The 22,665-nt window shown below is 36.7% G+C and overlaps 2 protein-coding genes across 2 annotated transcripts; both read left to right on the top strand.

Moving 5' to 3' along the window:
- The first annotated feature begins 752 nt into the window (after nucleotides 1–752).
- On the top strand, nucleotides 753–2,228 carry LOC110874879 (transcription factor bHLH49). Its single transcript, XM_022123246.2, has 4 exons — nucleotides 753–1,262; nucleotides 1,384–1,647; nucleotides 1,755–1,886; nucleotides 2,006–2,228. Exons 1-4 carry the CDS (start codon nucleotides 756–758, stop codon nucleotides 2,096–2,098), a joined length of 996 nt encoding a protein of 331 aa, XP_021978938.2. The 5' UTR covers nucleotides 753–755; the 3' UTR covers nucleotides 2,099–2,228.
- Nucleotides 2,229–17,723: 15,495 nt separating this feature from the next.
- Nucleotides 17,724–19,524, top strand: LOC110879345 (UPF0481 protein At3g47200-like). Its single transcript, XM_022127788.2, has one exon. The coding sequence runs from the start codon at nucleotides 17,902–17,904 to the stop codon at nucleotides 19,327–19,329; it is 1,428 nt and encodes a 475-aa protein (XP_021983480.1). The 5' UTR covers nucleotides 17,724–17,901; the 3' UTR covers nucleotides 19,330–19,524.
- The last annotated feature ends 3,141 nt before the right edge of the window (nucleotides 19,525–22,665 follow it).

Raw genomic sequence — 22,665 nt, 5'->3', positions numbered from 1 at the left:
CAAAGCAAACACACAGAGTTTTTGCTACAAAACTCAGACAAATCTAGTCTATACAAACTCTGTCTAAACAAAAACTCTTTCTAAACATAAACTCTTTCTAAACATAAACTCTTTCCAAACATAAACTCTTTCCAAACATAAACTCTTTCCAAACCTTGGACAAAGCTCTCCCTAGGAACTTCTTAGGGACAAAGTTTGGACATTGTTCAATAAAGACCCTAAATGATGGAAGCCTTGCACTTATCACCTCTAGCGAATCGCGTACCCGAACCACGTACCCGTACCGGAGCGAACCGCGAATTAGGTAACTATGGTTCTAACTTTTAATAACACTTCATAAACCTGTTAAATTATGTATTAATTAAGTAAGAAAATGATTAAGGAGATGGTGTATTAATCCCATCTGATGAAGGAAAAAAATGTGAGTTGTAAACTTGTAATTCTTCAGGTAGCTAGTTAGTCCCACAGCTAAGTTTTTGTTTTAAAACTAAATAAAATCAGGGTTGTTGTTCTACCAAGAACACAATTATTTGTATTAATTATTCAAGTCAATTCTCATAACATTCTTTCACAACCCTTCATAAAGGGTATAAATATGCTTCTCATTTTCTTCACCACCAAAACACATATCAAAAGCCTTCTGTTGTACATTACAGAACTAGTGAGTTCTGCATATAAATTTTCCTAGAAAATAAAAAGAAAAGATGGAGTCTTATGGAGATGTTTTTGATGAAGAATGGGTGAATCTGGGCTCAATGTTCTTTTGTGATCAAGATTCTAATCATGATGGATTGTTCTCAAGTGAACATGATCATGGTTTGAATCTTGAAACTCCTATTCTTTTGCCAAATGCCAATGTATCTAATAGTTCTAGTTCATGCATTATGGAGGATCAGATTTTCGCTTATACTTCTGATCATGATATTAACTCTAATCTTTACAATTGTTTTTCTCAAGAAAGCATCAATGCTTCAGACTCTCCTCCCTATCTATGCCACAACAATTTCCAGTTTTGTCCTTCTAATACACCTATGGAGGGTGATAGTAGCAACTTCTTGTTCCTAGCTCAAGTTTTCTCTGATGAAGCTGAGGTGGTAGAGAAGGGTAGAACGGAGAATTCAGTTGTCCAGTCTATGCCAGTTGCTGGTCTGGGAAATGTAACACCCCTCAAGAGAAAGTATGAAATTCTTCAACTTCCCACTGAAGGCAACACTCATGGGAAAATTGATCATAAGAAGAAAACTCGAGTTTCAAATGACAATGTAAGCATTTGAGAATATGAAAAATTAACTTTGTATATGTCATCTGATCATGGTATCACACAAAAAAATATATCAAAATGAAGAAAATCTTATGAATTCTAATTTAACGTCGATTTAACAGAAAAACAAGAAGAATTTGCCACCAAAGAAAATCCAGAAGATGACTTCTGTTAACAGAAACGATGATGATAGCGAAGAGACTCATCACAATAAAGAAAAGTTTACTAACAAAAATAGTGGAAAAAGAAATGTACAAAGTTCAAGCTCTTGCAGCTCCGAGGACGATTCGAATGCTTCTCAAGAATTGAACGGAAGAAAAATCGTAACTGAGAAAACACGAGCTGGTAGAGGCGCTGCAACTGATCCCCAAAGCATCTATGCCAGGGTAAGTCTTCTTTAATGTGAATTTATATAACAAACAAAGTGATATCTCACTTGTGTCTCCTTTTTGGATTTTGAAGCTAATATGGTTTCATGTTACTTTTTTTACAGAAAAGAAGAGAAAGAATAAATGAAAGACTCAGAATCCTTCAGAACCTTGTACCAAATGGGACAAAGGTTGACATCAGCACAATGCTTGAAGAAGCAGTTCATTATGTGAAGTTCTTGCAGCTTCAGATTAACGTAAGTTTAAACGATCAATTCATAACATTATAAATATTAATAAATCCTATGTTCTATAACTTGATGCTTGTAAATACTTGTTACTTAATTTTAATTATTTTTCTGGTGAATTCTTGCAGTTGCTGAGTTCCGATGACAAGTGGATGTATGCTCCGATAGCATACAATGGAGTGGACATGGGTCTCTACAACAATATTTCACCAACATTATAAATCTCACACTTTGGGAACTTTTTATTCATTGCCCAATTAAATATATACCAAATCAAGAAACGAGAAGAGTTTTTATATATAATCTGACTTGTAATTCAAATGTAATTACAGCCTTTATTATTCCGGATCATGATATGGACATCTTGAGATTTTATAACATTTTATGTGACAACTTTTATACAATCGGACATGTGGTGGCTTAACAGGCTTATTAATAAAAATCATTAAACAAGATCCATGGAACAATACAATTAACTGTATATTACTAGTTATGTGCATGAATGATCCACTGAATCTATCAGTTTCATTTCTGTTTGAATAACTGAGATGACAAAGTGAATAATTGGTATAAAATAAATAGGTACATGCTCTTGCATGTTTGTGTATCTGAGTCAGCCAAATCAAATAAGATTTGGATTCGAAATAATGGCATCTTATAAGTCAAACGTAATCTTATCTTGGCAAGGTGTACGTGATGCCAAATAGCTTAGATTAGAAATCTAAGACCACGCGCAATTCAGACAGGTGTTCATGGCCAGGATATATATGCTACCGTTACATTGTTATGTTGATATTTGACTCAATTAAAAATAAAAAAAAGTTAAATGTTAATTCAATTTGTTCTAGTTTATAGCTATTGTTATTTTGATGTTTATATATATATTAAACTAGTATTTACACCCGTCCGCGCGTTGCGGCGGGGAAAACGGATAATCAACATCAAACTACAAACTCATATAATTGTAATATCCAAAATATACTCCTATTACATCTAATAACCAAAAGTATACTCATTGCACTCTTGATGGTGGTTGGGCATTAAGCAAAACATTGATGACCCAAGCATTGAGAGCGATGCACCATGTTAGTACTCCACATATAATCAAATAATCACAAATAGTATCTTACTACAAGAATCACAATTAGTATCTTACTACAAGGGCATAGTGAAAATCTTTTGTAAGCAAATATGGTAAGATGCAAAGAACCATCTTTGCAAGAATCCTTGCCAAGCATGTCTATAGTTCAGAGATGGCTTCATCACTTGCCTGCAATAGAGCACAACCATATAATTAATTATAGTACACATCTATTAACAAAAGGTACTTATCACTTCTATATATGTTAAATTTAAGAATTACCATGGATGGTGAACATGGCTTCATGATAGTTGTTATCAAGGATCCATATACTTGGATCTTCCATTTAGAAAAAAAAAATGTTAGACGAATAAATATTAAAATACGTTTTTAACTAAAAAATGGGATTCATGGGTCAAAACTGGTGAAATAGGTCGAATTCACGCAAAGCGTGTCTGTGTTTTATGTATACAACCTAGTATATCGCTATATACAAAAAAATAGATAAACGAAGATTATTCCATCGCTTCATTCAATTCATGCTTGGTTCTTTCCACGAAACAAAACTCTATCAGTTTGGTGAAAAATTAAACTGAAGCCGCAATCCATGGGCCAACTTAACAGGACCAACAGTATTCAACCAAATTTTGGACCTATAGAATAAAAAATCATCATCATACTGTGTTTTGGCAAACATATCTAGGAATCAAAAACATGGAAACAAAGGAACATGTAGACAAATCACATTAAAGTCAATAATCAGTTGACCTTTTTTTCTCTAAATTTGATTAATTTGACCCATTACCATGATTTTACTCTTTTGTTAGCTATCAAAACCTTCTAACCACTAATGAATTAAGTAAAACTAAAATCTTCTTAACTTTATATCTAGTGTGGGAATCTTCCTCTATAAGATTTTTCAAAAGAGCCTCTTTGACTTCAAAAGTCATATTTTTGTAGCTGACAAATAACATAGTTGCTCTAAACCCAAATTGAACCTCTGAATATGCAATGCATAAGAGTTTCTCAAGATAGTGACTAATTTAAGGCTTGGTATCTCCATGCTAATATTACCAAAATAACAAACCTAACTTATAAAAATCATAAAATCTGGAGCAAAATTGAGTCCTAAATTACTTTTCCATAAGTATATACAATCGGAAAGTAATTTCAAAACAAAATATAATCAACATCAACGAAGATAAGTTTGGTAAACTATAAGAAGAAAACGTAATATGTACCTGGTGAAAACGACGGAGACTGAAGTGAAAATAAACAGGAGGAATGATGGGGATGACTGCACCACGACAATCCTACGACACCAAAACTGACGATTGTCGCTGCCCCTACCCACCAACAGCTCCTCTTCTACCATGTCTGCCCGCCCAAGCAACTGATTCCACTCATCTTCTCCGCCTTGAAACCACACCACCATCATCGGTCGCTGTGAAATCCCCAAACGCACCACCATTACCTACGCCGGGATCCACAAGCAGCATCACTGTCACACCCCGAATTTCCACGTGTATCACCAGTGGGCCCGGTGGGGGATTACCGTGACGTAGTTGGCAACAGTATAGTCAAACCACACAATATTTAAATGCAAAGCGGAAGCAAAAGATATATATATATATATTATAATCCGAATAAAAAGTAATATCAAGTATTACAACGGAAAGTAAAGGATCCACAGGCGGATCAAATAAAAGAAAACTGTTCAACAGACTTTAGACGCCTAGAACTTGCAAGATTCCTTATTAATGTCCTGAGCAGCTCCCAGCCTATTATGTACTTGTACCTGTCACTTCGACTTTTGAAAATACGTCAGTTTTCACTGGTAAATACACCCAACTGACTCATTTGAAAAGAGTTTAGGAAAAATTGGTTTAGATGCACCAGGCACAAATTATTTTGACACTTTGATTAAAATGCACAGAGGCAAAATTAATCTTTTATAACTTGAGACAATCATATTTATAATCTTGTATACAGATTTACATGTTCGTTGTACGTTCAGGGCCCGATATAGAAACCGAGTCAAGGTTAACAGACACGTCACAAGTATAGGCCCACTGAGCGTGAGCTACCGTTTCCCTTATGCAACTGTCAGGTGTATGCCTACACCCCGTGCATAAGACGTGACCATTTTATAATACAATGATGTCAAGGATATCCGGGACATGGTCATTAACCCCTAAAGGCTTTTATTTCAAACAATACAGATCAAACCGGGTTACCTCAATAATTTAATCACAATCCGATTAAATATTCAATACCCGACCAAGCGGTATTATTATACCGTATCCCAAGCCCGTATAGGGAAATAAGTTAAGAGTATTTACCTGAGCTAGCTCCTGTCTTAAATAGCAAGAATGATAACTCAGCCGTATTCACTTAAGTAAGCGTAGGTACAATTTACCGGAAGGCTCTAGTCTGGAATGATGGTATAAATAACCAATTAGAATGCTAACGGGTCTTTAATTAAGCCTAAGCTTAGACCGGTTAGTCTTAAAGAAATATACGGTTCAGACGCACGATTAGGCGAAGACCAGATAGAATGTGATTTAAACTTGACAAGTTCAGAGACTTGTTTATTATGGGTATTCCATACACATTCTGGATTTTGAGACAAAACCATTAAGGTTTGACCCGTTTCGGCTAATTTATGTAAACTTGTTACACAAACCGAACCGTACGCGTAATAAGCGTGACGGGTATTCATGAGAGCCATATACAGGTTTCCTAAGTTAATTATGCCTCAAATATGTTGTGACATCATTGAGATGTCTTTCATTATGCCCGAAATGAATTTAAACACAAACTTTGCCCTGTAGGGGTATTTTGGTAATTTCACATAAGCCGAAAAGCTCAAAACTGAAGTCTGAGTTTATCAACTTTTGCTTACTGTTAAAATATTATAATTTGCCTCAAATATCAGTAGGTATCAACCCTTGTATGTTTAAAATGGTTTTAGTACATCCTATACGTTAAAAACGCTTAATAAGGCGATTAGAAGCCATTTCCGGGTTCGATACTTAAAGCTGATATTTTTATTATTCCAAAAGGCCTAAAATAATTTATTTATCATGTGTGATCAGTAGCAAAAGGTTTGGAGTTGTTTAGATATGTAAAACTCATTTTATGGCCCGTAAGGGCAAAACCGACAATTACCGGATTAAGCCTACGACTATAAGTTATGCTCAGCCTAAAATTTATTAAAAATCTTTAAAAATTCCAAAATAATATATTACATCAGCGGGTAATATATCAAAAAGTAGGCTTAGATAGGCCATACGCTAATTATGTCGTTTAATTACATAAAGCTTTCAATTTACGCTAACGAGCATAACTCATAAACTACACCTCAAACTGATGTCAAACTTTGCGTACAAGTTTATATATCAGTGACCAAGGTTTCTACTCTTTTACATTTTCAAAAATCACGCTTTAAGGTGAAAAGGGCATAATGGTCAACATATGAGCAATTAACGGAATCATGCTTATAAATAGGTTAACCAAAGAACCATGGTGTATAATCACAGAGGGTTATACTAGCATGTTACCTGGTCCAAACGAAGCTCTAAGGTATTTCTAAATCATACCAAAACAGGTCAGAACTGAAGTCAAAGCAAAAGTCAAAGCTTTGCGACTTTTGGTTCCGAACCGGGTCTAAACAATAAATTGTCGGATCAACAAGCTCAGATCAGTTCTTAAACTTATTACCAAGCTATATGAGTGACAAAATAGGTTATACGCCTTCTACATTGTTACTTATGCGTTAAATCGAAAATCTAGCTTCTGTTAACTTTTTATAAACTACTTTGACCCGACATTCGACCTAGATAGAGTGGGAATCAGAGGGTGCCCTTTTAAGGGTTTATAGCCCACATGATTACCAACTTATAACTACCTTTGATTCAACAAATCACTGGACCAATAGTGATTAATCATTAAGTCAACCGTTAATTACGACGGTTTGACTTCTAGGCTATAACTAAGCGAAAACTCAACAAGAAAAGGTCAAGCATACTTACAAGGGTCCTATGAACGACCAGAGATCTCTTGGGAGGAAGCTTGAGCTCCAGAAGTGAACAGATTGCAAGAATGAAGTGTGAGGAAACTTGGTTGCAACATTGGTCCTTATATAGTGATTTTAATCACCATAAGAACTTGACACACAAGTCTACAAGTGCCCACAATTCATCAACAAGTGTCCCTAGATGTTTAGGAGGCACTTAGGGGTCTCTTGGAAGGGTTTAAAGGCATTACTTGACGTTTAGAAGGCTGGAAAGGCGACTGCCACATTTTTCTGCATCTGGGCGGGCCAGGCGGCCCGCGTGAGGCCTAAAGCGGGCCGCGTGGGTCCTTCTGATCTGCTTCCATATTTGCATTAATTGTAAGCTTGGCTCCTGGTCCTTCCGAAAGGTCAACCAACTTATTTCTTGCAATATGAACCCTCAAATTTAACATATAAGGGCTTCAAGATATATACCCACTTTGTTAAGACCTCGGTTAACTTTATTGTTACCCGAAAAGTCATAACTTTCGACGTTGACGCTTTTAACCCCTCGCATACGAATTTGATCATAACTTTCTCATACGATAACGAAACTTTGTGAAATTTGAATCGTGCATTGTAGTGAGCATAATTTACTTTTACAAAGCTTCGGGTTTGTTAAAAGGTCACTCAGAGGTATAACATTTAAACATGTTGACACATTTAACCCCTGTAGTTTGAAATCTCTCACTTTTAGCTTCGTATGGTCAATGATTTATTCGTTTGATGGCATAAGCATTATGTAGGATCAATGTACAATATATTTATTCATTGTTGACATTTAGAACTCATATATTCACATACCTTTCATGATTGTCAACTTTAGTCCTTTCAGAACATTCTTTCACACGTTCACACATATGACACGTGTCAGCACATTATAGGACGCGAATTTTCGAGGTGTTACAATAACTGGTCGCCGGCCAGCACCCACTCCCATCGTTATCTCTCTCTCTCCGATCGACACTCCGACACACACAAGCAAGACCACCGGAGTCCTCAAGATAAAGTGGCCGGCCGGAGGCCATGCCTGGCACCCGCTCCCGTTAGCGTCGTGCGTCTCTCTAGCGGTTTCACTCTCTACCTCTGAAGTCTGAAAGCAGGGGACAAAATGGGTGAGTGGCACAATTATTTGAATGGTAAAATTACGAAAGTACCCCTGAGAACTGTTCCTAACACCTTTCACAATTTGTTATTATATATAATATAATATAATTAGAGCGTTATTAAAACCATAAACAACCTACAAGGGGGCTCTACACTATATCATTTATGTCAGATCTTGCTAATTAAAAAAAAATACATATAGACGCATTTTAATTTTCTAATCTTTATACAAACTCAAATTCATGCAATGTCAAATTGAGAAACAGCCATAAATGGATCATGGATGAATTGACTCCATATAGCAAACAGAACAAACAATAGAAAATGGGAATTAAATGTATACATAATTAAAACTAACTAATTAAGTACATACCTTTGCTTTTACTTGATATTGCTAGTGGATATTCTGCAAAGTCTCAATTGATAGCCTATGAATGTAAACAAAAAAATAAAATAAAAGGATTAGCATGGTTTTATAATCGAGGGAAAAACTAAAAGGGGGCCCAAACATGTAGGTGTGACACGCAGCAAAAAAGATAAAACGCACAAAACCAAACATCAGGCGTGCAACTCTATGTATGGTCGCCGGAAGTTTAACTCGACTAAATAGCCTTATATGACGCCTTTCTTGAGTTGAGTACTATAAACCCAACACAACTTTCACCACTGACATTTGCTGCTCAACATCTTCTCACAAAACCATTCGAGATCCAAAGGTTGTCAGAATTTAGAAGAACCATTGTATCAAACTCCAATCCAACAGAAGTTAGTTGTTAGATCTAAAGAGGACGAAACATGCAAGCCGATCGGAATGATATAAAGTGATAAATGGTTCACCTCGTGTCTCTCAGTTGTCGTAGGTAACGCTGATCTACTCAGATAACATACACACCCCTTGAATTAGTTCATCAAATCCCTAATCTAACCATAAGAACACCAATAAAATCAAAATAAAATGAGTAAAGAACAAAAAAAACATCAATAATATCAAATTCAGCAAAACTATTACATATAGAAACCCCGCAATAATATGAAATTCAGATAAGTAAAGCTCAAACTCGAAGAACAAACCAGACCAGAAATCGAAGAAACAGGAAAAAAAAACATGCCATAAAGCCGGCAAACTCCGATCATCTACATCGGCGGGTCCGAGGCGGAACCCTAGCCACCGCAGAACTGAGCATTCCACTCATCGCAACCGTCGTTTAGTCACTACTAGAAAAGTGGTCATTTTGCTACGGAAATTTCCTACGCAAAAAAATGCGTCGCAAATTCTGACACATTTACTACGCATTTCCTACGGAAAAAAGACCTTGATTTTTTTGGGCAATTTGTGACACAATAGCGACAAATATACTAATTCTAAGTATTGTGTCAGAAATGCGTAGCAACTTGCTACGCATTTCCGACGGAACCATTATTTATTTGTTGGAATTAGATTTATATGTTAAATTCATTTAAATATTAATTGTTGCGTCAGAAATTCCTAGCAACTTGCTACGCATTTATGACGAATTATTTATTATTATACTTAGATTATATTTTAATGTTTAATCAGCATTATTATTAATTATTGCGTAGGAAATGTGTAGCAACTTGTTACGCATTTGTGATGGAAAATTTATTGTGTAGGAAATGTATAGCAACTTGCTACGCATTTGTGATGGAAAATTTATTACCATATTGTGTAGGAAATGTGTAGCAACTAGCTACGCATTTGTGATGGAAAATTTATTGTGTAGGAAATGTGTAGCAACTTGCTACGCGTTTGTGATGGAAAATTTATTACCATATTGTGTAGGAAATGTGTAGCAACTAGCTACGCATTTGTGATGGGAAATTTATTGTGTAGGAACCGTTCCTTCGACGTTTTTCTCGGTTACTTTAACGGTTTGGTTTTGATGGTGAAGACGATTTGCTGTTGTTGGTAATGTTGGTGGTAGATCGATTCAGGTTTGGTTAAAATAGATGACATCAGCTTCATGATGGTTCCGATTTTGTTTCGGCTCGGGTCACGGTTTGGTTAAGGCCAGATTTAACGCGGGTCAATCTGTGTATACCCGTGTTATACATATGTATTGTTAACCTGGTCAATATCAAGCTTCTTCAACTCAACCGGTCAAAGATAGCAGTAGTGGTAGTGGCTTGGTTTAGACTCAGTGGAGGCAACTAGTTTTATTATTACCATATAAACACGTGATTTACGGATCTTAATTTGTCGCAAAACAAGCATTAGAACGATAATAAATAGTGTTTAAGGCGAACGTTACCTCTGTTCATGTTCTTTTATAAACTATTCGCCGAACGTTTGGTTCGTATGCAACCCTAATTATTATATAACTATGATACATTTAATTTTTGTAAGTATGTTTTTGAATTAATAATTAAATCTTATTTGATAGTTGTAAATAAAAAGAATAACGAAACATATTTATGCATTATAAATTATCAACATTGAGTAGTTGTACTCTATACTTAGGGAGATTTTCAAAAAAAATTGATATAATTACACTTTTAATGTGATTTAAAAAAACAAATTGATATAATTACACTTTGAAATGTGATTTATAAAAACAAATTGATATAACAAGTTTATAAAAAACTGGATATAATTTATGTGCCACCATATCAATAATAATAATATTTTTTCATTAATTAACTAGTTAATAATAATACAAGTGATAGATTCCATGCTCACCTAATTGAGCCAATCAAAAGCTTTAGTTAAATTTCACACGGATCACCATCCTATGGTCCATTACTCACCTAATTTTCAATCCAACGGTCCATTACTCATCTAAACCCTACCTATTTAATCCCTCCATCTCATTTCTCACATTCAAAACCTCAAAAAAAAAAAAAAAAAACCCTACCTATTGCCGCACACCCCTCCTCCCTTCTAGTCTGATAAGAGATTCCGGCGACCGCACCGGCGACCGAACGGTGACTCCGGTCACACATACCCACCTGCAAACCCCCACACACATCAGAGATTCCAGCGACCAGGCTGAGAAACGAAGAGAGAGATGGAAAAAGGAGAGAGAGAGGGTCTAAGCCACAAGGTTGCCATATATAATTGTTTCCTTTAGATCGCGATGAATAAAAGCATTCTGGTCAAACAATTGGTGGAGCAACCATTTCTGAGTAATAGCAAGAGACAGAACAATTCTTGTTCACTTATTCAGTATGGACTTCAAACATGGACTTCAATTCTTGTTGGCAGTGGTAAACGAGGAAACCCATAAGCAACAATTCTTGTTCACTTATTTAGTATGGACTTCAAACATTAGTTGTTCACTTACCAGAAAGATAGATATTATGTGTATGAAAAACACATCAAGATGTTGTGGGTTTTAGGTTTACTTTTTTGGGTATTAATTTTTTGAGTTTGATTTGTGCCTGATTCTATAAATAGTTATATATTAATTTTTATCTACATACTTTATATTTTAGAAATTAAAGTTTTAACTCTTGAAAAACATAACGTATACTACTAGAAAAGTGGGTAGGAAAATGCGTAGAAAAATGTGTAGTAATTTCCGACAGCCCTTTTCTGTCAGAAATGGGTAGGAAAATGCGTAGAAAATGCGTAAAGAAACCAGTTTCCTACGAGTGGTTTAACTACATATGCATTTCGTCACAAATTCGTAGAAAATTAAATTTCGTGACAATTGTGTAGCAAAAATAAAAAATTAACTTCCGTTAAATGGGTAGGAAAATGCGTAGAAAATGTGTAGCAATTTGTGACAACCCTTTTTTTGTCAGAAATGGGTAGGAAAATGCGTAGAATATGCGTAAGAAACCAGTTTCCTACGAGTGGTTTTCCTACATACGCATTTCGTCACAAATTCGTAGAAAATCGCGAGTTGTGACGCATTTCCTACGGAAAATGGTGTCAGAAATTTTAATTTTTCTAGTAGTGAGTAGGACAGTGAGGCGGTGGGGCGTTGGAGTTCACTCATCGTCGTCGACGGGTGGTAGGGCTGTGAAGCGGTGGGCTGATGGAGTTCTGTACACGTCTCTCTCTCCATCTCAGTCTATGCCTGGGTTAAAGTAGAAAACAAAATAAAGAAGCCACCTAAACCCACTCATAATACACGTGGCATCCAACAAAGAAATCACAACCCACGATGCCAAACGTACAACAAAGATTTGCACAAAAGTCACCTTATGCATAGTGTACAACTACATGAAGCCTAAAGATGTTACAAAATTATAATATTTAGAGTAAACTGCAATTTTACCCCCTGAGGTTAGGGGTCATTGGCACCCTTACCCCCCCCCCCCCCAACAAAATAATTGCAATTTTACCCCCCCCCCCACACTGTTCACTGTTATGTCGCAACCTTACCCCCGGCCTCAAATTTGTTGACTAATCTGTTGACTATAACTTGAAATAACTATAATGCCCTTTCATATTACCCCCTGTGTTTTGTGCACTCTGTGATATTACCCCCTGCCACCACTGCCACCGCCATTCACCACCACAACCACCACTGCCACCTCCAGCCACCACCCTCAACCACCTCCAGCCCACTCTTTCTCTCTCTTCCAGATTTATCTCTCTCCCTCCCCATATACCAGTGCTCTGTTTATGTGCTCTAATCCTCCGCTCACACAACCTGAATGATTTTGTTTGCTATTAGTTTAGATGGTGCTATAGTTGATTGTGAATGATATCCTTACTGACCAAGTTTGGATTTGAGCCGACTCAAGACTTTTATGGCCGTGTGTTCAGAGAGGGAACCAAGAATCCAACCCTTAACAAGAATACGAAACCCAACAGGCCGGAACAAGAAGACGACACCGGAACCAACCGGAGTTTACGTTGGAATTCAATACAACATCGTTCGATCGGTATATTTTTTTTCATTGATCCAATTTAATTTTTCTTATTTCTTTTATACAGGGACTGCTGAAATGGTTAATCAAACAACAAGAATTGGGGGTTTTCCACCCACCTCAAATACCCAACGACATGAATATGTATAGCTATATGGTTTACATGTGATAACTGTGTTTAGAAAAGCTTGATGTTGGCTTTCATGGAGTGTACAAAAATATATACATGAGGTACAACCTACTGGAGGTTGCATGATTCGCACACTGAACCTACAAAAGTGAAAGGAGGTGATGTTGGCTTTCAAATGAGTGTTGCTAACTTATATACGAAAATAGCTGAAACTCAAAGGTGGGATCACTACTAGAAAATCTGAAATTTCTTACAACAGTTTTCGTAGGAAATGCGTTACAAAACAGGCTTTCCCACACATTTGTGACAAATACATGATGTAGGAAAATGCCTCGTAGGAAACCTGTTTCCAACGCATTTCCTACGCAATTTCCTACCCATTTCCTACAAAATCGCCATGTCACAAACTGCTACAGATCTCCTACAACAATTCATAGTTATTTTTAATATATTATTTATGATAAATATTAATTATTATATTTTCGGAATTTTTTTAGCTACACATTTCCGACAAAAAAAAAAAATTTCATTCAGCATTATTCGTGACAAATTTCTGACAGAAAAATAAAAATAGTTGTTACAAATTTCCGACAAAAGCATTATTCGTGACAAATTTCCGACAGAAATATAAAAATAGTTGTTACAAATTTCCGACAAAAGCATTATTCGTGACAAATTTCCGACAGAAAAAATTTTAGAAACTACAGGGACTACTTTTGTAAAAACTGAAACTTCAGGGACCAAAGTGTAAATATTTCAAAAATCTATCAAAAAGGGGGTTCTTCCTTAAAGAACCGGCCCTTGGCAAGGATCGAACTACTGACCTATCGTTTAGAACCGCAACACCTTAACCAGTTTATCCTCCTACTAGGAGCTGTTAGAATATGAAACTTAATTCCTTTTATTTACTAACTAGAATATAACTTTTTGTCGGAAATGTGTCACAGGTTGTGACACAATTCTGACGGAACGATTAAATCAACTAAAAAATAAACTGTTTGTCGGAAATGTGTCACAATTTGTGACACAATTCTGACGGAACGATTAAATCAGCTAAAAAATAAATATTTTGTCACAAATGTGTAGGAAATATAATAATTTTTAATTATTATACTAATTTTACTATTATATATAAATATAGAAGTGTATACCCTTGTATTTATTTTTAATAAAATTAAGTAATATGACTTAGTTGTCGGAAATGTGTCACAGGAAATTTCCGTAGGAAATTATGCACTTTTCTAGTAGTATTGTTTCAAGAGATGGAGGAGGTGAAGGAATTATCATACTCTGAATGATACAATAACTAATGAAATGTTCACAAGTGTAATAATGGAAGTAAGCTCATGAGCATTACAACTAAACCATGAATGGGATTTATCCAGCATAGGTTGTTGGGATTTTAGACATGGATTTTCGAGACGGAGGTTAATTCTTGAATAAAAGACACAACAGAAATATATAATGAAGCAAAGGAAATGATTTATATTTTATACACTGTGTTTGTTGATTTTGAAAAGATATAGGATAGGTGCCAAGAGAGAGAGGTAATATAATCTGATTGTTTGAGAAGATGAAATGTTAATGTGCTTTGACAATAACCTCGCACAGTAAGTAGACGATGGTGGTTGCCGGAATGGTGAAGATGATGATTTCTGGTGAACAGGCGATTCCTTTTTTTGGCGGTGGTGGGTGGTGTTGAAGAATGTTGAACATGTGTTATTTGAAGATGATCATGATAATTTGATTTTATAAATAAAAATAATAATAAAAATAATAATAATAATAATAATAATAAATATAGGGTAAGATTACCAAAATACCCTTACCTATAAGGGTCAAACTACCGTTGACTGAGGCAGGGGGTAAGGTTGCGACATAACAGTGAACAGTGGGGGGTAAAATTGCAATTATTTCCTTAGGGGGATAAGGGTGCCAATGACCCCTAACCTCAGGGGGTAAAATTACAGTTTACTCTAATATATAATACCTTGAAACTATATTCTTTTTATTGTTCTTGTATCACATTTACCAATTTGTTTATATCTTATTATTATGAATTTTTTACTTCTTTCATATTTGAACCCAAGACCTTATATTAAAGTTTTTGGTCCCTGAGGTTTGGTCACTTTTGTCACTTTAATCCAAAACTCAAACCTTTTGCATCTGGGTCCCTGTGGTTTCAGTTTTATTGTCATTTTGGTCCAAAAGTGAAATCATGTCATATTTGTCTTATAAAATCCTGCTATTTTATCTTTTTCCTCAAGGACAAAATGGTCATTATATAGAAAAATTATATAATATATTTTTCTTTCTCTCTCATCTCTCAAACTCTGCACTCTCTCTCTAAACACCCCTCTGTCTTTCTCTCTTCTCTTTCTCTATCACAATATCACAAGCTCAATGGTGGAGACGGTGGTGGATGATAATGGTAGAGACGATAGTGGTGGTGGATGTCAATTTTGAAGGTTTTGAAGGTATATGGATATTAATCAGTGGTATTTAGTTGAAAATGGGGTCAATTTAGGTCAATTTTGTAGGTTTTTGAAGGTATATGACGAACGGTTATGCTTACGTCACCAACGGGTTGCCGGATGAAGAATCCGGCACGGTGCCGCTCCTCCGCCTCCGTCGTTCCGCCTCCAACACCACCGGTCAGATTGCCATCATCAGCTCCAATCCTTGCCTTATCGAAAGCCTCGATTACGAGTAAGTGTTCTGATTTCGGTCTATTATTGAATTTGTGTTTATTAGTTAATCAGTTAGGGTTAGGTTATGAACGTTATGAAATCTACTGGACTCGTGTTTGTTTATGGTTTCTTTGATTAGAATTTGTGTTGCATTTGTGATCTCGAGGTTATGGAGTTGAATTAGTTGTTGTTTATGAACTGTGATTGGAGGCATCGCAGAGAGTTTGTACAATTTTTTACTGTGATTAGAGAGGGAGAGAGTGCAGAGTTTGAGATGGGAGAGAAAGAAAAATATATTATATAAATTTTCTATATAATGACCATTTTGCCTCTGAGAAAAAAGACAAAATATCAAGATTTTATAAGACAAATATGACCTGATTTTAGGAGTGTTCAGAATTCGTTTCGAATTCGAAAAATTCGAAATTCGTTTAAATTCGATTTGATTATCAAGAATTCGTTTCGATTATAAGAATTCGAATTCGAATTCGATTCAATTTGAGTCAAGTAAATGGAATACGAATTTATAATTTCAAATTCGATTCGATTCGAAATTCGAATAAAAATTATACATTTTTAATTATTATTTTTATATATAAAACATATATAACTTTTAGGCTGCACTATAAATTATTTTCAAAATTTATTCCAAGTATTAAAATTACCCAATACCAAACCCACTACATGGCCCATAACTAAAACCTAAGTAACAAATCTATCAATAGATTTCTAACCCTAAATATTAACTTGTAATGTGAAGTGGTTATTCCCGACTTCTCGTTTTGAATTTTAGACTTATAGTACTTTATTTGGAACTTTTTAATGTGATATCGTGCTTTATAGCTGCTTTAAAATTTATGTTTTATTTTGATAGTTATTTACATGTTTTTAAACAATCTGAATCAAATCGAATTTATTCGAATTCGAATTTTTAATCGAATACGAATTCGAATCGAATTTGGTAAGTTTTAATCGAATTCAAATCGAATACGAATTCAAGGGAAAATAAAAATTATTCGAATAATTCGAAAATTCGATATTCGATTCAATGAACACCCCTATCTGATTTCACTTTTGGACCAAAATGACAATAAAACTGAAACCACAGGGACCCAGATACAAAAGATTTGAGTTTTGGACTAAGATGGCAAAAGTGACCAAAATAACATCTTAAAGGTTTTACCTTACCACTAGAACACCAACTCTAGTAAATTTTCATTTCCAGTTATAGAACTTTCAAGCCATGTTTCCTTTCTGTAAGCTTTTGTAATTTTGTAATATTCAATAGAGTTACATGATTTCTCCTAAAATTAGCATACTTCTTCAAATTAATTCTATCATATTTTTTCCTATAATTTAAAAAAATTATACTTTTTTTTTAATTTATCTCTTAATTTTTAAAAATCTTCCATACCCCATTCATCATTTTTATTTTTATCGTACTCATAAATGATTATTTTAAAATTTTTCTGTTTTGTAAGTTACTATAGCACTTTTTATATTTTAAGATTGGTAGATTGAAATAGTAGATGCGATGTAGACATGTAGTGTATTTTTTCAAGTATCTTTTAAATTTTGAAGACAAGAGAGGAGATGGTGGATGGGTTGTGAATGCTTTTACTAATTACTCCTTATTTAAACGCCACCGCTATTGATTAACATTTTCCATTAAAAGCTCCAACCTAATTTTCTGTACTCACCACCAACATTGACATTTTTTATGACTCCGTTGTAAACTAAACAAGAAAACAATAAAGGAAGCTATGTCTATTTTTAAAATCGTGTCTACCCATTACCAAGTTTGATAGGGAAGCATCATCCTTTTGCACATGTCTAGAGAGTACAAAGTACTAAATATTTAATACGTAGCACATAGGAAAGTTAGTCAAGTAAAAAATAATAAAAAATTACAGCAGGTTACACTTTAAGAAGACCAAGAAAGTTGACTTCTATAGCAGGGGCCAAAAAATGAGAACCAAACTCAATAAGATACCTCTGCAAGTGCAAACCATATGTAGAGGGTCAGGGAGGTTTCAATGCATTGCTAGGAGAGCAACCCATGCCAATGCAAGAAATCTTGATCAGGGTCTGGATTTGGCACTGTGCTAGATGAAAAGATGAATAATGAGCTTCCAAAATGGAACTACGTTCAGGGTGCTTCCATCTACAAAGTTCCAGACCGTTTACGATCAGTCGAACCCAAAGCTTATCAGCCCAATATTGTCTCAATCGGTCCTTACCATCATGGAGTGCCTCATTTACAAGCCATGGAGAACACAAAAAGTAGCTACTTTCATGGCTTCTTCAATACAAGCAAGCCCGATCAACCTAACAAGAATGCAATTCTCAAGGAACTGAAGCAGATGGAACAACAGGTGCGTAGTTGCTACTCTGATGATGTGGAGTTTAATAGTGAGCAGTTCCTAAACATGATGTTTGTCGATAGCTGTTTTATCATACAGCTTCTAAGAGAAACCAGGGAGATTGATTTCAGTAAGAAGTCAGTGCCCATACAGAGATGGATGTTACCCGTTCTCCAGCGTGATCTCATCATGCTTGAAAATCAGCTCCCTATGTTTGTTTTAAACAAAGTGTACGACTTAACAAGCAGCTCTACTACTTGTGAAGCCACAGAAAACTTGGGTTTGAAAGAGCTTGCGCTTCAATACTTCGAACCCATGATATATAAAGATTTAGATACCCCAAAGAACGGTGCTTTGGCGGTGGAAGGAGAAGGCAGAAGCCACCTTCTAGAACTCTTTCGGGCCAGCATCTGCCCGACTGAAGTGTCTCAAAATAAGTTTCTCGTTAAGGAGCAGCACATGTTTCGTTCAGTATCTGAATTGAAAGAGTCTGGTGTCAAAGTCAAGAAGGCAGAAAACTGTCAACCGTTAGATGTAAGCTTTAAAAGGGGGATTCTGAAGATTGCTCCAGTGAACATGGATGACTACAGATTTACATTGTTTAGAAACATGGTGGCCTTTGAGCAATGCCACTTTGGCTGCAAACCACATGTAACGGCTTATGTTTTCTTTCTTGATAGGCTCATAAACTCTGGTGAGGACATAGGATTGCTTCATTATTCAGGTGTTTTGCAGCATACTCTAGGTGGAAACAAAAACGCAGCAAAACTGGTCAACAACCTTTGTAAAGAGGTAGCTGGGGCTGCCGATGACTCGTATTTACGCGATGTTCTTTGGAAGATCAATTGCTACTGCAATGATGGGTGGCATCAAAAGAGAGCGAAACTGAAGCATGAATATTTTTACAACGTTTGGGTATCAGTAGCGACCATTGCTGCAATTCGAGTAATTTACCTTACCATACTTCAAACAGTTTGGGAGCTCGGAGATGATGGTAACCGAACTCACATGCTCCGAACTGGCTTCTGGCGTTCGATGGCAGATGCTTTTGCTATACCATTTGGAGTTTCAAAGCCATCTGAGGATACACCGTTGCCTGTCAAAAATGAAGCTCAGATCTTGGATTGGTTCTTCAGTTATAAAGCATGTGATGACCGGAATTTCTTCTTCATGTGTTGTTAGTGACTATGTTTTACTTAATATGCAGGAAGATCATTTCACATTTGTTTTCAACTTGTTTTTTCCACAAGTGTCCTGCTATTGCTAGCAAAATCATACATCGTATTTTACTATTTCTTGTGTTATCTCTGGTGGATGGCCTCCTACATGAGGTACACCAGTCTAAATGTAATGCAAGTTCTACATGATTTCCAACTGTATTAAGGTCTTTTAATAAAAAGAGTAGTAGCTTATTTAGACAAAGATTATTCTTTTGGGATAATTTTTGAGTTCAATGATATCAGTTAGCCATTAATAATCATCGTCAATCACTGAAAACCCATCCATTCATAATCATCATTGGTAACCATCATCCATTACAAGTATGTGAGTTCACTTACGTTCCTTGTGAGGTTTGTTTTATTGACCTGTGCGTGCACAGATGTATGTGTTGGTTCAGGCCCAAGATTAACTCACAAACACACACTAAAAAACTCACGTAAAGAAGCCTGTGTTTTCTAAAGTAGTTGCACTTTCTTAATTGAAATTGAGAGTACATTAATAACCTTACCCTACTGTGCTATTTATACAAAAACAAAACAAACCCATATGCTAAATACACCAGTCCACGTACTCCTTATCATCAGCCACATCTTCAAACATTCACATCCAAAAGAGTCGATCAAAAGTAACTACCAAACCCACGATTAAATGAGCCTCTGCTGACCCGCAAGTTGTTTGACGACCCGTACTTGACTTGGAACCCTTTGACCCATACTTATCAAGATTACCCAACATTCACCCCCGTAATTTCGATGTCGGTCTAGCTTCACTTTCTATGTGAACCACTATCGTCCGGTCTTCCTCTTGTAACGTGAACACATTCGGTCTCTTGTTCACGATTTTGGTCTAACGTGAACTCTCGGTCTTTGTTCACGGTCTATGCTTTCTTTCGATAAAAGCTTTGTTCGGTCTATCATGGTGCGAACCTCCGGTCACTGTCACACCCATGGTCTAAGTCTTATGTGAACCTATTGTTGGAAATATTGTGAAAATATGAATTTTCACAAATATAGGAAATGCATTTTTTTCTAATTCTGTACAAGAAATAAATATAAGAAATGAAGGAGATTTCATATATTTATTTGTGGGTTTGTGTTCTATGTTGGAAGAGCTTCGCAACGAATTAAACCGCGCCCAAAACGGAGGTAAGATGAATGAGATATCGATGCTCAAAGTTTGGTGTTTGAAACATTGAATGTTGAAATAATGGGAAAGTGGCACCATGTCCCACATAGGAGGAGGGAGTAAACTAAAAGAGATAATATTTAAGTGGGAACACTCCATCCTTAATATTTCATGAAAGCACACACTAGTGTACTCGCGAAGGGTGCGGGGCACCCAAAATTGTAATCGCGTGTGTGGCGTGGACGATGGGCGCAATGTGGCGTTTTGATGGCGCACTTTGCACTTTTAACCGCAACGCCGAGAGCCGCCTTTTATTTTTAACCCCGCGCGCGTGGTGAAGCACATGGGCTGCAAGGACCAGGTGGCAGGCAGGCACACGAGTACACGGGGCATGACTAGGTTGGTATGCATGCACTGGCGCATATAGGTTCGCTGGTGGCTAGCACACAATACGACGCGACTGTGTAGCGTGCTCATATAGGTTCACTAGTGACTAGCGCACGCGCGCATGAAAGTGAGCCGAACTAGCGTGCGCGCGCAAGGGTGGTTCAGGACTACTCGCGCGTGAAAGTAAGCCAAATTGGCGCACACGCGCATGGGTGGTGCAGGCCTAGGGCGCATGAAAGTGAGCCAAAGTGGCGCGCGTGCACCAGACTTTCTGCCATGCGCGCGCGCGACAAAAGCTTCCAGACTTAGACTTTAATGACATAGCAGTTTCATTTCAGCGTTTGAAACGGACGAGTCAACGGTTTTGACAGAGAATTGAATGACGAATTAAAGTGCGGATTGAAGACGTCCAATGCAATTTAATCCTCTCATTTAATTCTTTTTTTTTTGTTGTTTCAACTCAGATGTTGTATAAATACAACATCTCATCCACTGCAGAATACACCAGCTACACCAACAACTTATGAAAAATTCTCTCTGCGATCTTCTGATTCTTTTGCTTCTTGTTTCAAGGTAGACTTCGGGTCCTCGAGCCAGCTCCGGCAGAACACACTACTTCGACTATTGTACCTTAGGAAACAAAATAAGTTCTCATGGGAGACTCGGAATTTGTTTTAAGGGTCCTGTGTTAAACACAACCCTCAGCCAGTTTCAAGATTATGGGGACAGAACTCAACTTTTCAACCAGCTTTCATCCCCAAACCGACAGGCAAACGGAGCAGGTCAATGCATTTTTTCGAATTATACCTCCAACACTATATAAGTGCTAACCAACGAGATTGGGCTAAACTTTTAGATGTTGCACAATTTTCTTATAACATGCAGCGAAGCGAAGCAACCGAGAAAAGCCCTTTCAAGATTGTAACGGGACATCAACCATTAACTCCTAATGCCTTAGCCGCATCTTATATCTTATGATGGTAATAGCCCAACTGCTTTCAAGAGTCTAAAGAAGTGGCACGAACAAGAAAACTTGGCTTGGACTTCCTTAACAAGGCGGCTAAAAGAATGAAGAAGTGGGCGGACGATTAAAGGCGACATGTGGAATTCCAAGTCGGGGACCAAGTCATGGTGAAACTTTTGCCACAACAATTCAAGTCACTAAGGGGCGTGCACAAGGGACTCGTAAGGAAATATGAAGGACCCTTTCTAGTAATTGCTCGTGTTGGCAAAGTACCATACCGACTACAATTACCGCCCAAGTTAAACATTCATCCAGTCTTCCACGTGAGTTATCTCAAGCCTTACCATGTCAACGAGGAAGACATAAATCGAGGAGTGTCTAAACTGGCACCAACAGTTGTTGTAACGTCTTTTGATCGAGAGGTTGTCGAGATCATATCTGACTGCACCATCCGACGTCGAGGAGTGCCAAGCTATAAGGAGTACTTGATCAAGTGGAAGAACTTACCCGATAGTGAAGCAAGTTGGGAAACGAAGGATTCACTATGGCAGTTCCAGGAAGAGATCAAGAAGACCCATGACGGCTCGACGAGGACGTCGATGGATTAGGTGGGGGAGAATGTCACAGCCTGCCAATATTCAGATTGCAACTCTCGGGATTCCGGAATTTTCTACTAGCTTCAAGGAACTTTATGGCAGATTTTTGCCTTAGAAGATTCTGGATTCAAGGCTCAAAAATATCATCAAAGACTAGAGAATTCTTAGGAAAATATCCAAGATATTTTTCCTTAATCATTCTAGATTAGTCCATGTAAATATCCA

Source organism: Helianthus annuus, chromosome 9, assembly GCF_002127325.2.
Source record: "Helianthus annuus cultivar XRQ/B chromosome 9, HanXRQr2.0-SUNRISE, whole genome shotgun sequence".
In the NCBI taxonomy this organism is placed as follows: Eukaryota; Viridiplantae; Streptophyta; class Magnoliopsida; order Asterales; family Asteraceae; genus Helianthus; species Helianthus annuus.
This window is presented reverse-complemented; position numbering and strand designations above follow the sequence as displayed.